The sequence below is a fragment of the Cuculus canorus genome, chromosome 3 (assembly GCF_017976375.1).
Source record: "Cuculus canorus isolate bCucCan1 chromosome 3, bCucCan1.pri, whole genome shotgun sequence".
Classification (NCBI taxonomy): Eukaryota; Metazoa; Chordata; class Aves; order Cuculiformes; family Cuculidae; genus Cuculus; species Cuculus canorus.
This window is the reverse complement of record NC_071403.1, coordinates 99,259,335-99,283,481: the sequence shown is the minus strand read 5'-3', so window position 1 is coordinate 99,283,481 and position 24,147 is coordinate 99,259,335. Positions and strand designations below refer to the sequence as shown.

Sequence of the window (24,147 nt, the reverse complement as noted above, 5' to 3'; positions counted from 1 at the left end):
GATCTCCCTGGCCCTCTTTCATGTCTCTTTCCTCCAAGTTACCCTCTGCTAGGTAAAAAGCTGGCTGGATGGACAGTCCCAGAGAGGTGGTGGGAGATGGAGCTAAATCTAGTTGAAGGCTGGTCACAAGTAGAGTGCCCCAGGGCTCACTGATGGGTCCAGTTCTGTTCAATATCTTTAGCAATTACCTGGATTTACAAATTACAAAGGATTGAATGCACCTTTAGTTTGCGAATGAAGCCAAAGTGGGAGGAAGTGTTGATATGCCTGAGGGCAGAGAGGCTCTGCAGAGGGATCTGAACAGGCTGGATCGATGGTCTGAGGCCAAGGGGATGAGGTTTAACTAGGCCAAATGCAGAGTCCTGCACTTGGGGCAAAATAACTCCACGCAGAGCTGCGAGCTTGGGGAAGAGTGGCTGGAAAGCTGCCTGGCAGAGGAGGACCTGGGGGTGTTGGTTGACAGCAGCTGAGCATGAGCCAGCAGTGTGCCCAGGTGGCCAAGAAGGCCAATGTCTTCTTGGCTTGTATCAGAACTGGCGTGACCAGCAGGTCCAGGGAGGTGATTCTCCCTCTGTACTCGGCACTGGTGATACTGCACCTTGAATTCTGTGTTCAGTTCTGGGCCCCTGGCTACAAGAAAGACATTGAGATCCTGGAATATGTCCAGAGTAGAGCAATGAAGCTGGTGAAGGGGGTGGAGAACAAGTCTCATGAGGAGCGGCTGAGGGAAATGGGGATCTTTAGCCTAGCGAAGAAGAGGTTGAGGTGAGACCTTATCACTATCTACAACTACCTTAAAGGAGGTTGTAGAGAGGTGGGGGTTGGTCTTTTGCCCAAGTGATAGGTAATAGGATAAGAGGGAATGGCCTTAAACTGCACCAGGGGAGGTTCAGAGTGGACATCAGGGAAATTAGGCTTCCCTGGGAGGTGATTGAGTCACCATCCCTGGGAGTATTTAAAAGATGGGTCGATGAAGTGTTTAGGGATGTGATTTAGTAGTGGACAGTTACAGTTGGACTTGATGATCTCAAAGGTCTTTTCCAACCAGGAGATTCTATGATTCTTTTCCAAGGATTCTGTCCTTGAACTCAGTGGTCCTGCTCTGAATCCTGTACTATTTCACGTACTTATGTAAAACTTCTTAAAACTACTCAGCCCTGAGCATTCCTGTTTCTCTGTGCTTTCCAGTTAGTGCACAAGCACCCCGATGTTTTCTTTGGCCTTCAGCCCCTTCCTTTAACTTCTGCAGCAAATGGAGCATGCCCATGGCCTGTGCTCTGTAGCTGACATTCCTGCTCTAGCAGGGATGTGAAAATAATGCTAGATGCAGAAGAACTCATTAAAAAGTACTGCTGGGTGAGTAGGTCATAGAGTGGTCACACTATGGATATTATGGTAACTATTTCAGAGATTCCTAATACGTTTTTCAAATCACGGACAAGGTATACAATTTCAAAGAAGTCAGTTGTTATGATTTGCCTTAAAAAATTGCACTCTTTTTTTAAAAATTCATTATACAGTGGTTCCTTAGTGTTGATCTATGTAGCTAATATAATTTTCATGCACATTATGAGAAGTTAAATGTCCTGGGATGATATGAGTCTTTCATCTTTTAAATGGTAGGTGCCATTTTAAGCTGTTTGAAATACATAATTAATGTCAGGTGTCACTTGAAAAAAATTAGTTACAATGCATATATGAATGTGAAGAAGAAATATGGGTGAGTGATTGGAGGGAGATTTCATTTAGAAAATAACTCTCCCGCAGAAACTATTTGAAATGTTGTCTCCCCTGCTGCATGAAGTTATGCCTGCTTTGTCATAAACCCAAATCACTTCTCGCCCAAACTTAGAATTCACTTGCATGACCCCTGAAACCCAAGCAGAGCAATAAAACGTGTTTCTCACTTCTTGCCTTCTCACTTTGTTTTTGTAACAACTTCTGAAGTTGTTTTTTTTTAATTTCTATATTAAACACTTATTTAAAGATATACCTCAGCTGTTTTAAGCTTGTATCCTAGGGAAAAAACTTCACACTAACCTCTTCGGTGGGAAGGCAGACCGACTTCTCAAATACATGCAGTGTGAGATATGTAATCTGAGATTTCTGTTTGTGAAGTTGCAGAAGATAATGCATTTGAGAATGTGTTGGGGATGGGAGATACCAGAATGAAAGAAAGTAAATTTTTATATATTTGGATTGAATTAATTAAAAAGAATGCTGATTTTTATGTAAGTGGCACTGTCAGCTTGACTCTCTGAAGATTTTCGTTTGCAGTAATTTCTTTGTAGTCATTTTGACCATACGAAGTTAAAGCTGGGCTGGCTTCCTTTTCCTTCCTTTATTTATTTTGAAGTTTTGCATTAAACATTGTACGTAGTCAGTTCTACTGTTTCCCTCCTGCAGTCGTCAACACCACAAAAAAGGGAATGAGAAAACACTTCTAAAGACAGGTCAGTGTGGGACGGGAGGTATGAAGACAGAGGTAGAGATTCGATTTCAGGTTTGACTCCTGTCTCTGCAGGAGATATTGGTTTAGAAGGAGAATGATGTAGAGATTGTTTGGCTATGTTGTTTGTAAAGCTTCTTCCTCTGAAGTCCACAAGTGGATTTAAGGCAGGTGGTGTTTGAGAAGTCTGTGTTTCAGGGCTTTGGCACCACGAGGTGTCACCATTGCTGCACAGCTCACTGCAGTCATATCCTTGGGATGCAGCTGTGCTTGGTCACATCTCCCAAGAAACTTGTATCATTTAGTGTTTTGCCAGAACAGAATTCACATATTGAAGTAATACTTCTTCCAACTTCTAAATCTGTTTACTTAAAAAGCACTAGCATTTTAGCAACTTGAAAGTCATCGTTTGAGCTGCTTGTGCTGTTGTCCTCAGCATGGTCTCCCACTGCCTGCTCTTGAAGTACTGCTCAGAGGGGCACGTTGAAGACCCAAGAACTACTCTCGGATGGGGTTAATTTCATTAGCTGTTCACCTTGGTAGAGGAGGTTCCAGGATGGAAAAGGTTAAACTTTCATTAAAAAGCAGTTCTGTAAGCAAGACTGAAATGCTGTAGTGCAATCTTGGTGATTTTTACGTGAAACAGATGATGTATTTATGTATATATTTGCACTGAGCTTCATGCAATAGGAACAGCCTTATTGTAGCCCATAAATGCTCATTGCTGAGTTGGAGACACACCACTAGTTGAAGTCCTGTGAATCAACTGAGGCACAGCTACGCAGGAGAGGATGCTGACTACAGCAGTTGGGGTGCAGGAAGGGCAGCGGTGAGGCAGCAGAGTGCGGAGCCTCTTGTGCTGATTCCAGTGGGAAAACACAAATATGGATGGATTCACAAAACTGGCCTCTGTGCTCTGTACCTCTTGGACCACATGCTACAGAGAGAAGGGCTGGGATTGCTTTATCTTGGATCTTGTTAATGATTCCCTAGTGGATTTTCTCTGGCAACCTTAATCTGTTGCAGCTTTTATATGAAATACTGGGTCAGTGACAGTGAGGTTTCAGGAGATGACTAAGCCATTTACATGCCTCTTGTCCTTTTTCTCTAGCTCCTTCTTTGCCACGTTTTGCAGCCTGTTCCCTCCCTGCCACCGTAGTTGTTCCAGTGAATGCTTGAGAAGTAGTTAATAAGGATTTGGTGCATTACGTTCTCTTATGAGGGGTCTGTTTTTGTGAAAAAGAAATCCCTCTCCCTCCTGTCTGCCAAAAATAGGCCACATTTACTTTGTTTAACTTTTTTAATGCTCTGGCTCTTTTTTTGTTGACTTTGACAGATTTAGAAGACTTAAGCTCAGAACTGTCTCAAGAAAACATACAAAAGTTCAGGCTGACTCAGATAACCATTACAGGTTTTACTGATTAATAGTTCAATAACAATATGCTTGTTTAAATGTAATTTTGAACAGGCTTCCTATTACTAAGTACCTTTATAATAGGAATAATGATGATAAGGTGCTATTAACTTGTGAATTGAAGGCAAAATTTATGAAACTTCTGTGCAGAAACAGACATGAAATGAAAACAAGCTCCTACAGAAATCTGTTTCCCTCTGTTATTACTTAAATTATTCTATTTGTTTTATGAGTCTAATCTAAAAGCATCTAAAATCCTTTGTAGCAGAAAATATGGACTGTTGTCCTTGAGGTTGAGAATCCTCTGTGTCTATGTGATTTCTGCTGTTTTTAGAAACGTAATAACTATCTGGAATGGCTAAAGTCTACAGAACCTTTTTTACTTCAAGGTTTTATTTTGTATATACAGAGTCAGAAAAACATTAACCTACATAAATCCCAGTCAAATCTTTGGGAGCTAAACACACAATTAACACACTGTTGTGCAAATGTGTGTCTGTGCTCTCCTGAACAGGGAGGAATTTCATAATATGTAGTTGTAAGTCAGAGCCAGAAAATAGGAAGATGGACATGGTAAAGCGGTCTGAAGGAAAGTTTACCCCAAGTGAAACATCCTGTAGATGTAATGTGCTGGCCTGGGGTAACTTATTCTGTTCATTTGTTTTAAATAAATTGGGGGCATAATGTTAATGAATGTTTCTACCGAGTGAGTAAAATGCATTCAATAAAACAAAAATTACTGTAAACCTAGCTGCATGAGTAGATAATTTAGTTTCTGCTGTAGTGATAAATATTTCAGTCGTATTAATTAATATAATTATTCTGTTTTGTTCCATGCATAATGTACACATCCCTTACTCATTAACTTCACCCTACTAGGTAAAAAGCAGTTACTTCTCACAGAATACTCCCAGGCAGAAAGTGTGTAGGTTGTTTTGGAGGTAAAATTCCGAATGCTGAATTTGTGGCAAGAGATTAAAGTTAATAGTTACATAGGCAGTGGATGAACAAAGTTCTTGTAGAGTTTCTAGAGTTATATATAAAAATATATCTTAATTTTATTTATATCTGTGGATATATTCTTATGTATGTACACACATGTGTACACTTATACACAGTTCAACTTTCCGAAAAAGTTTGTTAAAAATGATTATTTTATATATTCCATGTGAAATATATTTTATTTTAAACTATGTTTTATGTGCATGTATATATACAGGCATGTTTATTTATGTATATCTAAGTTGAGTGTTGATACAGGTATACTAGATTGTCTGTGATGTTGGGCTTAAGTGGTGTTCCCTTATTTTATTCTGAGCCCATTGTACACTTATTTCTCTTGCTTACTATAGCAACAAAAGTGCTTTTGGAAAAGGACTTCACAAATATTTTAGTGAACTGTGTGTTGCATAATTATTCCTCTCAGTCACACTTTTCCTGCAGTATTTGTTCTACACAGGTGCTCTTTCCGTACCTGATTACACAAAGGGTTTAATAAATAGCAAAACAAGAGGTATAAAGAAACTTGTACTTAAAAGAGATCAAAGCAAACCAGACCATGCAGTCCTTTAGAAATCTTGGCTAGCTCTCTTATAAATAAAAGTGCCTCTAAAGCAAAAGCTATTTAACTACTGTATTTATACAGGCCTTGATTGACATTTCAATTATTAACCCCATAAAAGCACGCTAACGTAAACTAGTAAGAATGTTTGTTCTAGCACTTTTATCTGAAGGAAAATGAAAACAAAGATATAGTGGCATATTCTTAGTTCCTTTTAAGTATTTATTTTAGAGCTGTGCAGCATAAAAGAATGTTTTCTCAAGTCAGTGAACTTAAACTATTTTGCTTACTATTCTAGGTTTTAAGTATTTTCTAATTCCTAATAAAACAAATGTTATATTTATTGAAAGTGGAAAGTCACCACATCTATATTGAAGGTGGCAAACCCCATATCTTTATAATGATTCTTCTTTTTTCTTCATAGTGTTGTTTATTTTATGTGGAATAAAAATGAAATTCTGCATTGTTTTTTGTAACTAACTTGATATAGTTATAGAAAAGTTGGCCCTTCTTGTCACTGAAGAGGTGTCCTGTGTCCTGTTAGGTCTAAAAAACCAAGCAGGCAATACTTTTACAGTTGTTTTTTCCAGGCTTCATTGTGGCTTTTCAAGCCTCCCCCCAAAATTACATGACCATTTTTGTCTTCTGTGGGAGCACTAAAATTTTGTTACACACTTGAAGTGTATATTTGAAAGCAGCTTGTCGTGAGTCCTTAGACAAGATGTAATTTCAGGTTTTTAACTCTTACTTATGTTCTCTAAAACAGAATTATCTGAAGCGAACTCTAAAAAAATCATATATAATCTTTAGAAATGAAGGCGCTTGCCTCTTGCTGTTGTCTCTGTCTCTCCTTTGTCATCCAGAGGGACTGCTAATCAAAAGCTTTCATAAATATATACTATTTCTAAATTAAACAAAATTTTAAGTGGTTATTTTTATTTCATGTCAAGCTAGTATTTTAAATACTGGTGTATGTTGTGGTAGAAATAATAGTTTGTGCTGAAGACCAAGTTACTAGCTGAATAAAATCTGGGTAAATCTCAAGCATTTTGTTCTTAGCAAAAGCTGTTTACTATTAATTACCTTCTCTAGTGGTGGCCAGCGAATACAGGAAGACAAGAAAAACACTGATCTGTTGAGAAGACCATGGTACTGAAGTTGGAGGCAGCTAACTGGAATCATAGAAACTGTGAAGGGATCTCTTCGTCCCGTTTCCTTGATTCCCATTCTAAGTATGACTCTTAGCAGTATTAGATCAGATGAGCAGTGGCTTTGTATGAGTTAAAAACCTACAAGGATAGAGATTTCATAACCACTCTGGAGTAACACGTGCCAAGAGCTTCATTCCTCTTCTAAGTGCAGAATTTTTTTCCTGTTGCCCAATTTAAAACTCCCAAGCTATAATTTGCGACCATTGGTCCGTTCTATACTGTCTTCAACTGTTGCAAGAAATTTACTGTCCAATCTTTGATTCCTTCAAATGGTTTTTGTCTCCTGTTGCATCTTTCCTGGACCTCCTCTTTGTCAAACAGACAAACCTGGCTCCTTCAGCTTCTTCTTACAGGGCATATATCCTAGGTCCTATTCATCTGAGCAGTTGTTTGCTGGACCCTCTCCTGTTTCTTACAGTCTCTTCTGAACCTGGCAGCCTAAAACTGCTTGGAGGATTCCGTAGACAGCCTCATTGTGCCAAGTGGAGGAATAACTGCTGCCACATTCATCCTAATGAACATAGTCCAGTATGTGGTTTGCCCTCTTTGCAGTGATGACAAGCCTTTGGCTCATACTGAGTTTGGCATCTACTTTAACCCCCAGGTTCTTTCCTGTAGGGCTGTTACTGAGTCAGTTGGTTTTCAGGCTGTGCTGATGCTCGTAGTTATTCAGCCCAGGTGCAGAATTTTTATGTTCCTCCTTGCTGAACTGCATGAGGTTTCCATTGGCTTAGACCTCAAGTTTTTCAAGGTCTGTGTAGACTGAACTTGTGTAAACTGACTCTTTGGTGTTTCATCCACTCTTCTAGTTTAGTGTTGTCCACAAATCTGCAGAGAGAGCTTCCTATCTCATCAGCCAAGTTGTTGATAAAAATGTTGGGCAATGTAGGGGCCCCAGAACTGACTGATGGAGTACTCCACTGGTTACCAGCCAGCAGTGAAACACTGAACCATTGATACCCTTTTGGTCTGGTGGTCCAGCCCAAAATGCTTTGTTTATCCAGGCTGTACCCTCTCAGCTTCCAAATAAGAAAGCTTGACTCATGCTGAACCTGTTTAACAAGTATAGCATTTTCTGGTCTATTTTTAAGTTTTCTGCCTTAAAAAAAATGTAGCTTAACTGCTTTCCTTAAGAAATAAGAAAGAACAGGATCCACGAATGATTTTAAAATGATGGGATTTTTATCAATTGTTGCAGATCTGTTTGAGCTTCGTCTTTCTGAATGCTCGCCAGGCTGTTGGACCTTCAAGTTTCTTTAGGTTGATTTCTCTGATAATTACTTCTTTATGGACGTGAAACTCAGAAACCTGGCAAGTTTGGAGCCTTTCAGTAGCATGTACACTTTCTTCCCAAACTTCAGTTATGGTGCTTGCTCTGGAATTTGCACATTACCTCCTTGGGCTGACTTTAATGGGGTCACATTAGGATGAATTTGCAATTCTGCCTCTCTTCTCTCAAGTCAAGTGCAACTACAATTCTTCTGGAGGTTTTGAGGGGGTATTCTAGTGGTTTTGTTTTGTGGTTTTTTTTTTAAGGTGTGAGCCATCTGTTCACCCTTTCAGAAATGCACTGCAGACTTCAATTTTTTCTTTAAAAAGGAGTGAAATGCAAGTTTTCAAGGGTGATCACTGTGCCTGGAGCTTCTCAGATGAAGTTCCATGCTCATCCGGTATGCATTTTGGAATCTGCTTGCATAGTCTTAGTTTGATTGATGTTGGGGTGATATTTGAAAATTACCTGTTGCTAATATTTATGTAATTCTTGAGTACCAGTTGAATTGCATGTGTTTAACTTTTTAAGAAAGGGTTGGAATTTCTATGCCTATCAGCATGTCACAAAATCACAGGAGCACATGGTAGTAAGGTCCTGCTAGTACATTGACTCAGTTCTTCTCGTAACTAAGCTTGCTATGCTGTTTGTTTTATAAACTAATCGAGTCACATCTTAAAAACAGTTTGCCTTTTTCCAATATTTCTGCAGGAGTACTCCCTGAACATTACCTCCTCAAGTAAAACTTCTCAAGAATCTTGCTGCTTTGATCATTAGAAACCTAACTTGAATGTCTATTTATTAATGGCTGTTTTGTATTAATTTGCTCTTATGCCAGCATTGTCCTTTATTTTAAATAAATATTTTTCCACCTGATGCTTCCATTGAGGAATTTGTGGATGTCAGTCATATGTCCTGTCTGTATTAATTTTGCCAGACAACAAGCTGGGGTTTTTAAATCTCCTCTCAGCAAATTTGCTCCTATCCCCTTGGTTGTGCAAGCAGCATTTCTTAAGCATCTCTCTTAGCTGGAGACTAGCTGAGATTTATTCCAGGTTGTGACCTACCTGATTGTTGGAGAGTGGCACTAATGCTTCCTTGTCGGTATTGACTGTATCAGGATTGATGTGTTACAGAATCACACAAGGACACTAGTTATGTATCTTATATAATCTATAGATGTTAACGCTTGTGTTATGCAGCATTAAGTCACTTTTCAGACAAACATAGTGTATAATGACCAGAGATGTCATGTTTTTTCAGCAGCATTTATGGATTTGTTTCTAGAAGTTTAGTGATACTGAATCAAATTCACAGGCCAAGCAGATGAAAATAAAACTTGTTAAGTACATGATGTTCAGATTACTATAAGCCACCTGTGGTTCTAATTTGAAAAGTGACAAAGCCAAAGAACCAGTACTAAATGAATGCAAGAGCTACTAACAATCAATAGGATAATAAGGTCTGCTGGTTAATTTATTTCAGAGAAAAGTAAACCCTTTTTTACATTTTTCCTAAAGAAGTGTTTATAAACACTGTAAACAATGTTCTTGTTCATGCTTAAAATAGACTTTTCCTTAAATTTTTATGGATTTATAATCTCATTTCGGTTGTCTTCCATTTTAAATATTACTACTATAACTAGTTGTTGATTTTTTTTGTAATTTAGCTGTGATTCAATGTCTTACAAACACTTACTGCTATGAATCAGATTCTGCCCTTTGTAGCATGACATGCCTTCAGAATAACTTCTTGCTGATTTAGATGAACGCTACGTTCTGTGAAATACCTTCCTTGCTGTCATCACAACCTCCTTTTCCTCAGAGATAGACTCTGGAGAAGGTAAAAGTGGAAAAGAATTTGCTTTCAGGGAGTAGTTAGGGGGGGTTGGTATAGCTTAATTCTGTATGGTGTGGTAGAGCTACCTCTGTAGCGCTGTTTTTTGTTAATAGAACATCACGTATGAAACCTGAGTAAAAATAGGAAAGTCAAGTACGTCTCCTATTCTACATAAACTGTCCTTGTCAGTGTTTCTTCTGAAAAGTGTTAAACATGACTGCTGTCCCTAGCCATCAAAATGAAACCTTTTGTTAATGAATTGTAGTCTCATTTAGTCATCAAGCAGAATTGCTTGCATGTGAAAGCATTAACACGGTTTAACTGCAAATTATCTGAGGTGTAAATATTGCATCTTTCTATTTTTGTACCACAGTATTCTGCAGGAATTTAGGAGGATATGAGTGCTTCTGGTAGTTTATATGTTAACTTTTTGACATTAAGCATAATTTTAACTATATACTTAGATGACATTTTATGCTAGGGAGAGGGATTTTATTGTAAGCATCATCAGCCCACTGGTAACTTTTCTGTTTGATTACTGCACTTCTTATTTCAATAAATAACCTTCACTAGTCCATTGTTTAGGTCGCAGTAATCCCTTTTGAAATTCTGGATTGTGAAATTGTGCTACTTTGGGTTAGTAAGAGCTAAAAGAAAATACTATTACAGAGCCTGTGGTTGAACGTACTGTCAAAGATGAGCTCTGAAGCAAGATAAAAGTAATTTCAGCTGCACATGGGGAAAAATATTAATGTCTTAAGGCTCTTCCCTGTTACTTCTCTTATAAACATGTTTTAGTGTGAGTAGATGTAAAATCCCGTGATCTACCAAATATTGGTTTAAGGATTTAATTATGGTAGAAGTGATGCCAAAAATTTGTGTTTGAACTGTGTCAGTGACTAATGGAAAGATAGTTATCTACATTTTTAATTTAGATCTATTATTCCTTGTCAGATATATTTTAGAAAAGGAGGAAGAAGTTTGTTCCATGACAACTGCTAGAAATGACTTTTGGATTTTTTTAGTCAACATTTAATTGAGATATTCTTTTGTAGGTATGTTGAGGACTTATGTTCTTTCAAAGATGGGATGGCTTATTAATTATGATGCCTAACTTGTGTGTGTGTGTATGTGCACGTGTATGTGGTTTGGTATTCATTTTTCAAAGCAGTATAATTTTTGATGAAATTAATAGAAAAGATGTGAAAAACTGTCATGAACATTTTTGTAAAGTAGAACCATTGCAGTTTTTTGTTGTTTGAGTCATAGTTACTGTACACAAATACTTACGTGTACCTAATAGTGTGTCCATGTTTCCAGGAGCATTGAGCATAGTCAGCGATAAAAAATGAAACAACTAAATAGTTCTGTGTTTTACTCTATCTAGCTGTTTTACTTTCTTCTTGCTCTCCAGCTGCCCATCTCCCCGCCTTGACATATTCACTTAAATCAGTGCTCTGTGTTTCTGAGTGTGACTTCATTTTGCAGCACTTCTGCTAATGTGTAGTTTTTCTTGTTTCTCTCTTGAACTGGAGGACCTTTAAAATCATCCCTCGACATCCAGTCTGCTGAGACAGTTGTCTCTCTTTTTCTGAAAGTGTTTTTGGGCATCTTTTCTGCAGATACTGCTAATTAATGGTTTTGATTAGACTGCCTTCTCCCCTTATGTAACCTGTGGAGCTGTATACCAAGTGGGAGGTTATGTAATTTACCTACTTCAGTAATCATTTTCTTTTGTTGTCAAAAAGATTTGTGAAACCACACTAATTACAAAGAGTTTCAAGGCCTTATACAGATATTCAGTTCCATTATTTAATATTGATTCAAATTCGGTTGCTTAATTTTTAATGCATTAAAAATGGGCCTGTTAAAGGTACTCGTTATATGAGGTACTACTTGCATTTAGTCTTGTCTTAGAATCATAGAATGGTTTGGATTGGAAGGGACCGTGAAGGTCATCTAGTCTAACCCCCCTGCAGTGAGCAGGGACATCAGCTAAATGAAGTTGCCCAGAGCCCCATTCAACCTGACCTTGAATGTTTTTAGAGATGGAGCATCCTCCATCTTTCTGGGCACTCTGTTCCAGTGTTTCACCACCCTCAACATAAAAAAATTCTTCCTAATATCTAGCTAAAACCTCTCTTCTTTTAGTTTAAAACCATTACCCCTGTCCAATTGCTACAGGCCCTGCTAACAAGTTATTCCCTATCCTTCTTTTAAGTATTGGAAGGCCGCAGTAAAGTCTCCTTGGAATCATCTGTTCTCCGAGCTGAACAACTCCAACTCTCTGAGCCTTTCTTAAGCCTCTAACCAGTGACCATCCATTCCCTAGGAAACTTAACCCTAGTTCTACTTTTGCTTAATGCACTCTGTGGCACAGGATTTTCAGATTGATTTTTCTTCTTTTTTTTTTAAATACCAAGTTCTTAACGATTTACTTGTGAAAATTCAGTAAGATGGGCTGTTTGACTTAATGGACCTACTTAGATCTTCCATTTTGTGCTATATCTGGCTTTGTATCTTCACTTTGCTACATAATGTATGTGCAAAAAATTGAAGCTGTTCTGAAGAAGCTGTTGGAAGAAATTACATGGGTGTTTTCTGCTTAAATAACCAGTCATTATTAGTATTGATGTTTTTAAACTATTCTTATTAGTGCTTCAGTTTTATGCTCATTTAGAGTTCGAGTGCTTCCATCTACATTTTTTACCGAAATCTTTTTTGTGGATGCAGCTGCGACTGCAGAGTCCTTGCTTTTAGTTACAGCAATTCACTGTACTGTTCTTCCGTGCCTAGAGAAAGCTGCCCGTACCCCTTTGAACATTTGTTTCCATCTAGTGATCTGATTTTGCTGTGTTTATTCTGTGGCCTGTGGCTAAGGCATGTTATGTTAGCTGAATGCTTGAAGAAGCTGTACTGATGCTTGCCGTTTACACTTGTATGGGTTTTTTTGTATCCTTATTTTCACACATATTCAATCTTGCCATCTCATCGTGTTATTTATCTAGATCTGGATCTGTGAGCTAGTTGAAATCTTTGCATTGGAGTCATGTGAACATGTATTTATTTGTCTTGGTTGATCATGTGGCAAGCAAACTCTGCAGCTGGATTTCTTCTTCTAAGTGAATGGCCTTTTATTTATTTATTTCTAAAGGAAGTCTGGTTTATCTGCATAGCATATATGTCTAATTAGAACCTCCACTCTGTAACATTTAAGTGGTTCTTGCTTAGATGATGCTCAGTGCTTTCCTACAAACCATGATGGCATGCTCTATCTGATCAAAAGATTATAGAACAAACAAATACAGAAGATTCCTACTTAACCTCCTTTTAGCTTAGATTGATTTGTTGTTGTGGTTTGAAATATGCAGCCTTATTAATTCTGGCTAGGGATGAGTTCAACAGGTATTGGTAAATTCCTCTGTTTTGAATGTAGTGGTTCCATCTATGCAAGCAAAAATATGGCCTGGAGATGCCACCACTGCTGTGTGCTCGAAGCAGCACTGTGTAAAAAGGGCTAATGGAAGGTCTGACACTTGTGCCACTGTGTTTTACAGATTATCTGTCAACTATTCTAAGATGCTTTTCAGTGCTTTTCAAGTACAATATGAGCATCTGTTGGTACATGTCTATTAAATATGCTTTATTATCTATGTAGGACATGAGCCATAATAAAGCAACTGGAGTCTTCTCTTCTTCAACCAGAATGTTGTTAAAAAGCTGCTGTATTTATTGTTGTTAGTGTGATTAAGGGGCTTTCCCAAAAAGGCCCAACCAGATTAGCTGACAAAGTGTTAGTATGCACATGTACAGAGTTTCTTAACTTGTGTAAACTAAGATTTTTATCATTTTTATGTGTCATGATTTTTAATGAAAACATTGTGCCTTGTTTGAAAGGAGTTCATCGTGTGTGCGTGGTAATTTTGCTATCTGACATCACTGTAGCATCAGAAATCCAACAAGTAAATTGGTGTTTTGAGTATAACTAGTCAATTCAGAATGCTAATTGTGATTCTTTTTCATTCCCTTCTGCAGAATGACAGGAAGGGAGTTTTTCTCTCTGTTTCCAAGCCTTTATCCTTTCCTTCTCAAGCAGCTGGAGGTTGTAACCAGTACTTTGAACAGGTGAGACGATGCCTGAGAAAGCTTTGAAATATAAAGTGTGTCACTTATACCTGTTATATGCTGTTCTTTTCATCAGTCCTTTCTGAATTGTTAGAGCTCCACAGTGTCTTTCGCTAAGCTTTTTTTTCATTTTGCACATTGCAGTAAGTCTCTGGAGTATGAGCTGCTGTCGAGTAGTTAGTAGTTGCTGTGTTCATAGGGTCAGATGTTAAAGAATGTATATTTTTCAGGGAAAGACAGAAACTGGGTGTTTGACTGTCTCCTGTGTAATGCTGAGACTTCCTAACATGTTTAAGTGATAACAGGGTCATGGGCCTCATGTAGCCCTAAAGGAACCCCTTCTAACCTGTGATACACTGACTGTGAGGAAGTTTCTTGATCACTTTTTAAGGACTCCACAAGTGGTGGCTGAGAACTCCAGTTTGATCAATGCAGATGGTATCGTTTGGGACGGCGCTGATGCAGGGCATTACTGCCTGGTTCCCAAACTTTTGCAGTAAAACAGTGCTGGCTTTGTTTTTTCTTAAAATGCTATAATATAAACCATGGAAGTTCAGCAGCTGATTTACAGGTGAGATTCAGCTGTCTGTTTAATGGGCTGATACTTGAAGATGGATACTTCGGAGCAGGAGTTTCACCAGTCTTCACGTTTTGCAGTCTCTGCTCTAAGAAAAGAGGGTGTAAAATTCCATGCAGCAGTCTGCTTTTCCTGACATTTCAAAACGTGACAATGTCATTACTGGGAAGTTTTAGGGAGTCTTTAAACTGAAATAGATTGAAAGCTGCTGCCTCAAGTGTTCGCCTTGACTGTTTTTCTCAGTGCAAATTAAGGGTAGCATCTTATTAATCGTTGACTAAATCAAAAAGTATTGATTTTCACTTGGATGTTTGATGAATTTTACAGTATGAATAGTAGCCGTTTGATGTCAGTGACAAGGATTGTTCTTTAATAAAGCCGGCTAGTTACTAAATGCACATTTTTTTCCAAACTGAAGAAAAAGACCTTTTTTAACCATCTTTTTGTAATTTCGCTTTCTCAGTTTCTCAGTTCCTAGAAAAACATTGTCTGTGCTGGTTTTTAATATTTAGAAATTAAAGCAGCTCATCGTTACTGGGATTAAGGGAAACTTGGGATAGTGTAGGAAAGTGAAGGCAGTGATGTATTCATACATGAGTTCCCAGGGTGCCATAGAAGAACCGGATGCCATGTTTGATCCCAGCAGCGTTTACACTTACAGTGATGAGCCTAGCATACCTCATTGAGTCAGAAGAGCAGAAGGGCAATGTGTGTGGAAGTCTCAAGACTACCATGAAGGAGGATGCTTTTTTCACCAAATGTTTCTTATCACTTTTTCATTTAGTGAAGCTGGAGAATTGAAAATCCATCCAAGCCTGTTCCTTTTGCTTTTAATCCTGGGAAGGCTGTACCCATCTCCAATGGATGGCACTTGCTCAGCACTCAGCATGGCACCGTTTGTCCCATTTATTATAAGGTAAGTTTTTTTTGTGGTGGTTCTTCATGTGTTGGGAGTTCTTTCTTGAGTCTTAGTATTTTTTTTAATGAAGTGCCTTTTTAAGCTTCTCTTCAGCTTTTATTCTTAAAGGAGAAACATATTACTTGGTTGCACTTCCCTGTATTATTAATGCTTGGTTTGGGGGATTAGAAGGAAATTGAGCTCATGCAAGCCATTGCGTGACTTGTTTGTAAGTCTTCATGTGCAAATGCTGTGTGGCATGATTGCCGCTGCAGAGAGGGGAGATGAGCTTGACTGACTTGAGCAATGCAAGGTTTGCTGTACAGATTACTGATGTTTTTTTCAGTCCTGCAGGATGATTGATGGTTCGTAACACATAAATATAATAACTATTATATAGATTTGTGGATGCATGTACTTATATCTCCATGTCCATTCATATATGTAAATATATACATATATAGCTAGATAAAGATATGGATATATCCTATAATTCTAAGACAACTTTTTAAATTTTTATACAGTGTGACTTTCATTTATGTGCTGGTTAAATCAAGATATTCAGCAGTTTTTGCTATTCTGTATGCCACTGGTATGGGATAGGGAGCCTAGTAAGGGTACAGGGCACTGGTAGGTAAGGAGAAAGGAGCATAATTATTAGTGTTTGAGAGGAAGTTTTGCTCTCTGTGTGAAAGCTTCAGAGTAATTGGGTGAGAAAACTCCATGCTTAGTCTTGCTCCTTTAGTAGTGAAACAATGTAAAGTTGTTGTTATCCTAAGATCTTCCAATTTTCATTTTAAACTACAGTTTATGTTAGCAAATAATAGTAGCTCTGTTTGCTTGTTTTTCTTAAAAGAAAAATAACTGTAGTAAGAGTTTTTAAATGCATTCTTTTTAATGTTTAGTTTGCTGCTGTATTTGAATCTTAAATGCTTTTTGGAGAAATGTTTAAAACTGTATTTTTTGGTTGCATAATTAGCTCTGGTTTTATGCCTTTGTTAATATACCAGAGAATGCTTATTTATTTTTTATTTTTTAATATATTTTCATTTTTAATATTTTTCAACATAGCTTCTGAGATTAGTAATAGATAAGCTTTTGATAAGCTTTTGCTTACAGCTTTTGAGTTTTGTCTTTATATTATGACCACTACTTTTGGCAAGGTACATATACCAGCAAAATAACTCTTCTCACTCTTAGTTCTTGGTGTTATTTAAATCCATTCAAAAGATATGGGGAGAAAAAAACAACAATAAAATTTTTAAAAGAAGAGCCTGAAACATTTAAGAGACCAGTATTACTGAACCTACCTTCCTTTGGCCGTGGTCCTAAAGAGAGATGATGTGTTGTGTGTATTCCTTTCCACTGAGTTTGCGAGTAAGTGCTGTGGGTACAGGTATATGCTAGAATAATACCCATATATTTCAGGCATAAAATTGTATGTGAGTGTACAGACATGCATTTTCTGATGGGTTACTTAGCGAAGCATTGGCATTTTTTATGGTTGCCAGGGCACAATAAAAAGGATTCTGCAGAGAGACATGTATTTATTTATTATATAGCTCAGTGTGCTATTACTGGCTATATTTCTACGTGCATGCCCTTGTTCTGTGAATACCATGATTGTTTTCAGCTCACTGTGACCATGTTGCAATAAATAGGGGTGATTTATTGGAGTGAGATAAATATGTTGCTATTTTCCCTTCTATTTCCTGTCCTATTTTCCATCCTACAGGAGGAGGTGAACTAATATAAAGTTCTTTCCTGTTCATTTGGTTGTTCTTCAGAAAGTGGTAATGAAGGTTGTTGTGAAGTAACCACTTAAGAGAGGATCACAGAGAAGGCCTGGTACATCAAGACATTAAATTGCATATAGCAAATATTCCTTTGAATTGCTCGATATTGTGTTATGCAATTATGACATTTAATTGCTATATTTTTACTGTGAGACTTTTAGACTGTATTGCAGTACCACTGTCAAGGAAAGATACAGCTTATGGTGTAGGGAGAGGAAGAGATCTTCAGACTCGTTCTGGGGCTCAGTCTGCAATGAAGTGGCATTCATTTGGAGCTCTAGGAGGATGAACAGAATACTTACTGTGTTTGCCAGCGAGTGAACAGCTCTCTGAACAAAACTTGGTTTATCAGGAAGAATTCAAAATGAGTTTTTGAAGAGTTTCACTTAAGCCTGAGAGGAATTTTCCATCTAGTGGGAGTAGAGCTGTGGTTGCTCTGACTGTGCTGAGATGAATTGCACAATATGAGTAGGATTAAACGCTACAAGGACAAATCTTAATCTCCGTGTGCATACTTGTTACTCCCTGTTGAACTAGGGTATTTGATTACATATCTGCAGTTCTATTAAAAGTTACTTTTTCCCTTTTCCCCTTGCAGATGTTTTATTTGGAAGGGAACACTTTGATTCACAACTTATTACTTCACTTTTTTTTTTCAAGAGTTAGATAGGTCTGCTTTAATGGTTACTTTCTAAGATGAAGGAATGTACAGAATGTTTTTGATTAACAAGGGAGGTAATCGGGAGGTAATGTTTTAAGTACGAAACAAAAACATAACCTCCCTTTTGCCTCCCTCTCTCCCTTTAAAAGACCTGTGATCTCTTCAGAATGATCTAAATTTGAGTTACCTTCTGTCCTCTCATACCATGGCATGGATAGAGTGTTTGTTTAATGTTAAATGTTTTAGGCTGAAGGCTCTGAAGGAGTAAACTGGGTACTGCTATATTGACTTGGATGTTTTCATTCATTGAAGTCTAGCCCTATTTGGGAGTGTGGCTTTTTAATCTTTTAAGAGTTGTTTTGAAAAATTAGCTTTGAAATGTCAAGCAATATAAGGTTCTTTTTAAACTCTTTGGGTATATGTGCCTTGTCTTCCGCTTGACAAAACTGTTAAATTCCTAGTGAAATTTTCCCTTTTTTTGTCAAAGAGACAGATTTCAAAGCAGTGTTGCTTCTAGGTATATTATGTTGCAAGTCATTGAAGAAACTTATTATTGGATGGCAATTTAAATGGAAATGGGAACACCTTTCCATGAAATCATCACAGTTATGAAATAATATTTTCTTGTGCAGAATTTTTGTAGCTGTCATCTTTCTGTAAAATGGAGGAGTTAAATTCTGAATTCCCCGACGCTTTTTTCAGTCAGGTGCCAAGATAAGTTGCAGTGGGATGCACTCATCCTTTACAGCTGTTCTCTTCTTCCTCCTGCCCCTCTGCATCCACCTTCTCAAACTAATATCGTACCATTTTGCTTTTGCACTTGAGTGAGCTTGTCATTAATATACAAGATAATTACTGTGACTGTTAGTGACAGACACTAAGGTAGAAGGAAACCAAAATTGTGTGTGGCAAGGAAATATTTTGTGTAGGATGGAGGTTTGTGAGCTGCCCCAGTACTGTCATTCCTAAAAGGGTGCTAAGAGAAGGAGAGGGGAAGTCCATGTCAGCTGCGAGCAGACGGCAGCTCAAATGCTATTGTGGCCGTGACAGGAAAACTCAAATAAATCTGTTACATGGTCTGGATGCATCTGCTTGAAGGTGCTTGAAGGATTTACATGAATCTAGTTATCTCCTGTCTTGTAAAGGCAGATGAAACAACTGAAGGTGGTATAAACTTTTTTTATTGGTACACTTTTCCTTGGAAGTTACTACTTTTTCAGCTTGCTTGTCAGGATGGGCTCTGTGAAACCTAATAGGCCACTGGCAAAGTCAGCTTCGTGAATTTCTTAAAAAATCACTAGGCTGAAGCGTTGCAAGCTATCGGGAGTGTCCTCTCTGACCCCTTTCTCACAGCAGTGCTGTGGCACTCTGCAAGCATCGGCGCAGCGTCCCGGTGGGTTCCTGTGAATCACATCCATGTGCAGTGCTTTAGCACCTGCTGTCCTGCTGTGCTGCTTGCCTGTGGGCTCAGGATGATGTTCCTTTGCTAAACTTGGTTTTTTTGGACTTTCGAAGGGGTTAGTTAGACCAGACTCTTTAAAGACCTGGTTCCCTAGGGATTTGGTGGACTCTTATTGGACACATTACTTAACCCTCACCTTCTTATATTCCTTAGCAGAGAATTACATTTGTGAGTCTGTCCCTCTGCAAGAAGTGATGCAGGCTGTTGTCCCTAATTTCTTTCAAACTTGAGGGAGGAAAGCAAAAAAAAGTCCTACGAGCCATGATTCCACAGGAGTCTTACATGTCATACTCTTGGGTTTATTCAGTGGATAAATACTCTGAGTTTTGTTGGCTTACATGTTTTTTAAATCTTAACACATCCAATCCAGACTGATATCCAGATTACAAAAGATTTTTATTGAAATTTTAAAGCAAAATATGGGTTTCTGTTATAAAAGATAAGACTCTTTCCGTGAAGTGAGAGGTTCAGTGTAAATTATTCCATAAATTTTTCTGCACAAAATGCTGTTTGGAGATTTAAATATTGTCAGATACCAGCAAGCTTAGAAAAATAATTTTAAAATGCTGTTACTCAGAATATACATTTATAGTAGAAATACAAACTTGAATTTTAATCTCTTATAATCAATTTTGGTTTAGAGTGTTTAAAAATATTTGCTGGAAAATTAAAAATAGACCTTCAGTTGCACTCTGCTTGAACCTATTGCAAGGCACTAATTGGTCTCAGTGGTTTTCTGAGTAGTAAATTAAGATCTCATGATGTTGCATAAAACTGTATCCCCCAAATACGGTTTTCGATTTCCAGGTATACTTAATATATTATTTGTGTTATTGTGCAGTCTTTTCCCATTGACTGACTTATCTCTGGTTCTCTGATGCTTACCTAATAAGATGCAGAATGCCATTCTGATGAAGCTTGGCAGGGTTTTTTTCTCTCTCCCCATTCTTTTTTTCACTGAAGTTCCCAAATTCCTTGCATATTCTTTTCAGACTTCATTGCTCAATTCAGTACAGATAAGGGGGAAATATTAGTGCCATAGGTTACATCTTTTGCTTTTGAACAACAAATCAAATTCTGTAAAGATGCATACATAGAACTATAGTCTTACTGTTGTAACCTGTGTGTGATAATGTTGCAATTGACTGAGTTCTATGTTTTAGGCAGTTTAAAAAAATGTTTATTGAATAAGTGAGATTGATCCAGGTTTATTTTAGCTTCTTAGGAAGCAGAGCACGTGACTATGAATTCTGGTGTTCTCCGGGAGTCACAGTTGTGTCTTATTTTGTAAGTCTATGAGAGCTTGCTTCTTAAGGAAGCATCTTAAGGCAAGACCCAAGTATAGTTGTATTAATATTCTAGAAGGTGGTGTGAATTTTAAATATTCACTGGTCAATAATGTTGCATGTTGGTTGCTTTTTCAAAAAAGTTAATCTTTGTTGACCTGTGTGTATTAGTTTTATTGCTCTGTGTGTTGTTCAATTATGTTAAATTACATCCAGTCTGTCGTGTGTGGTTCTGCTCCATTGTAGTGCTATGACAAAGCTTGTACAGGCTTCATGGAAATAGGGCCTGGGGTAGGACAAAATTCAAATGTAAAATCAAAAGTGTCTGTGAGACTTTAAAATAAATTTTTAACTTTGCACTGAATAAAGAGCCCAAGAGACAAGGGAGTGAGGGACTTCTGATAAAAGGATATCTTCAGTTTGTTTGGGAAGAGTGTGATAGAAATCATTCATGTATACCGTGTTAAAATTTTCATTTGTATAAATTGTTTAAATGGAGCTTCCTTGATTTTAGTTTTGTTTCACACCTGTCCAATTGAGTATGTAGGTTTAGTACATCATCCTGTGTCTGACCTGAAAGCAGCCACCTGACTTTCTGTGGGTTAACCACTGGTATCCTTGGTAAGTGGCCAGACAAGATAGCTGAATGGCTGTGCTAAGTGCGCTTCCTCTGCCTTTCTCCTCTTTACCTTTATTTTAGTGTGGCATGTCACCGGTAGAAGTAATGTTAAAACTTGCCCATTTTCAACTGTCATTTCTGTAAGACTGGGAATCATGTCAGGGGTCTGATAAGCAAAGCGGTTCTGAGGGGGTGCCTTTGCATATTAAATGTAAAGAACTATGTGTGTTTGTTGAAGCATTATTGTATTAAAATAGCTGCTCTTGATTACAGTTGTTTATAAAAGCATCTCCCTGGATTTCCATATCACATACACGTATTCTCGGTCTTTGGTCTGTTTTTTTGGTTTTTCTTTGTTTTGGTGTTTGGTGGTTTTTTTTCTTAATATATTATGTTTGATCAGTATGCCTGCTTAGTATTATAACTGCTTTCAATAATTTGGAATACCTGTGATAGTAGGAGCAGGCTCTGACCCGTCAGAATGCAGTCTTTGCTGGGGAAGCTTATGAGGATCATTTTTCATTGCTATAGAAAGACAGATATCCTTTTGATTATAGACAAGGTTCTCAAAGTACAGGAGCTGGTATAGGCATTTGGAAAAATGAGCAACATACACTCCTAAAACATACATTAACATGCATTGTTTTTTAGATTCTTATACTTTTTGTACTGTATTTTTTAGTGTAAATCTCTTGCTTGACATCTGAGATTGAAGTTTTGCATGCCTTGGGGAGAAAGATGGAGGAAGGGGAATGCACTTCCTCTCTGAGCGTAACTCCTTTGTTGTGAGGAGACTGGCTTGGAATTCCTCCATTTCTACTTAGATTCTGTTCTCTGTGGAATCTTGATTGCGTAGTCATTGATCCTGGACTGTAAAAATATTTATATAATAGTTCACTGTAAGTATATATTAAAAGAAGGTTTTCAGACCTCTTTTTTTAGCATTTTAAAATAAGAAATAGTAAACAGGCTGTAATTTTTTCCATTTTGATTAAGTTCAAATTGTAATGCTAGCAAAGATTGCGAAGCACTTGATTGGCAGTAGGCTGTTCAAGACCTTCTGATCAACTACAAATCATTGTACATCTTGTACGTTCTTTATTGTATTCCTCAGCCTTTTCTCTTAAACTATGGGCAAATGTTCTTTTGATGATATCAAGTGGTGCTGATGGGAAGTATTATAACATCTCTGTATCATTATTGATTCCTTATTCTGTTTTTCACTGTGTTCATCTATCTGTTTGCTTCTTACTGGCTGATTATCACCTGAAGCAATTTAGGACATAATCACAAACTGTAGGGAGCTGTCAAATCATGGGAAATAAGAGGCAATGTCTGGCTGGTGTCTAGCACTGAAAGTAACAATATCTTTCTCCAGTATAGCAGACTGCTGGAAAGGGCCAATGGCTGGGACCCTAGATTAAAATTGGATGTATGCTGCTGCTTATTTGATCCACTGAAAAACATGGTGGGGTGCTCAGCTGTCGACACGATTGGTGAAGTAATTGTATTATTCGTTTACATGCTTAAGATTAGTGACTCAATAAGTACTTTGCTGGTCAAAATAAGTAGGGAAATAGTAACATTTAGCTGCTTCTGCGAAAGTTTTTTGCTGGAGAGAAATAATCTAAGGTAGCTGAATTATTTAAAAAGAATGGTTGGAGTTTGAGAAGAGTCAATATTGGGAAGACTTTTTACCAATGGACTAGCTACTTCTGGTGGTATAGCTGAAAGGAAACTGTCTTTGGGAACCCAAATCCTTTGGCTGTTGCATGCTTGTTTACAATCAGCTGAAGCTTTCAAAATCATCACAAGGTGCTGAGACTTCATTTATGCATTCAACTTCCCTTTCATAGAGTTCAAAATAATGATGCAGTTGCTAAGACAGAAAGTAGTTTGTCTACATTCTTTGTTGTGTTTTTCCTAACTGTTTTGGTAGTAAGTGGCAATTATTTCTTTCTGTTAATCTGCGGTTGTGAAACATCATAGTAACTTTTCACAAATTAGCAAAATTGAAATATGGTTGTGAATGAAACTTTTTCTTTTACCAAACTGCTATTTAAGAGTAGTTGTTCTTTCTCTGGAATACCGTGAACCAAAAACTGATGAAAAGAGACTAACCCATGTGACTTCAATAAATAGTTAAATAAACCTAGAGGTTAGCTACCTGGAGATATTATTTGAGATTTTTTTCATGGAAAGGCAAGAAAAGAGATGCCATTTAAATTGTGTCAGCATGTTCTGTAGCAGATCTCTATTTGAAGATAACGTACTTCTGTTGGTCTAAAGTTTACACACAGTATTAGTAACATTTTTTCATAGGCTTGCGTGTTAGAGATCTTACTTTGTTGGCTGGCTGAACCACAACAATCCAAGTTTCTGTTGTTGATTCAGCTTGGTATCAGTTGTTCACTTTTTACAATAACCTAGGTCTTGGTGACAGGAAAAGAGAAATGTCAGTGATTTCTTTGTAGAGGGCCCTTGGAAACATATAGAGAAACAACTACTGGCAAAGCTTGTGAACAACCTGTGTGGTTTTTCAGCACTTGCAGCTACTATGACTCATTAAATGCTTCTGTGGAAAACATTGACATTAAAAAAGCATAAGGTTTTATCTTAATTGCCCAAGTTGGAAGAATGAAATACTCAACACAGTGTACAAAAGAGATTAGAAGTTTGGGCAACCATTAGCTTCACTTTAAAGAAAATAGGTAAGAATTTAGAGGCTTAGTACTGCGTAAATAACCTGAAATTAAACTTGATCTGTTTCTGTCCATGGTTATGTTCAAACGCTTGCTGGACTACGTTCGTGTGTTGATTGTAGAACTAAAACTTCCAGCAAGTGTTGATACTTCTGTAATTTATTTCTTCTTGTCAAGTAAATATTGAGATGCCATATCAAAGCTCAGATTATTCTGGGTTTTTTTTTGTTCTTAGTTTCAGATTAAAGAACAAAAAACTCTCTTTGGACCAATGACA

The 24,147-nt window shown here is 37.5% G+C and overlaps 1 protein-coding gene across 1 annotated transcript in view; it reads left to right on the top strand.

Moving 5' to 3' along the window:
* THADA (THADA armadillo repeat containing) overlaps positions 1-24,147 on the top strand; it is a 162,944-nt gene that overhangs the window by 40,384 nt on the left and 98,413 nt on the right. Inside the window, exons 27-28 of the mRNA XM_054062233.1 lie at positions 13,780-13,869; positions 15,231-15,362. Coding sequence (XP_053918208.1) covers positions 13,780-13,869; positions 15,231-15,362 — 222 coding nt within the window. The remainder of the gene's footprint in view (positions 1-13,779; positions 13,870-15,230; positions 15,363-24,147) is intronic.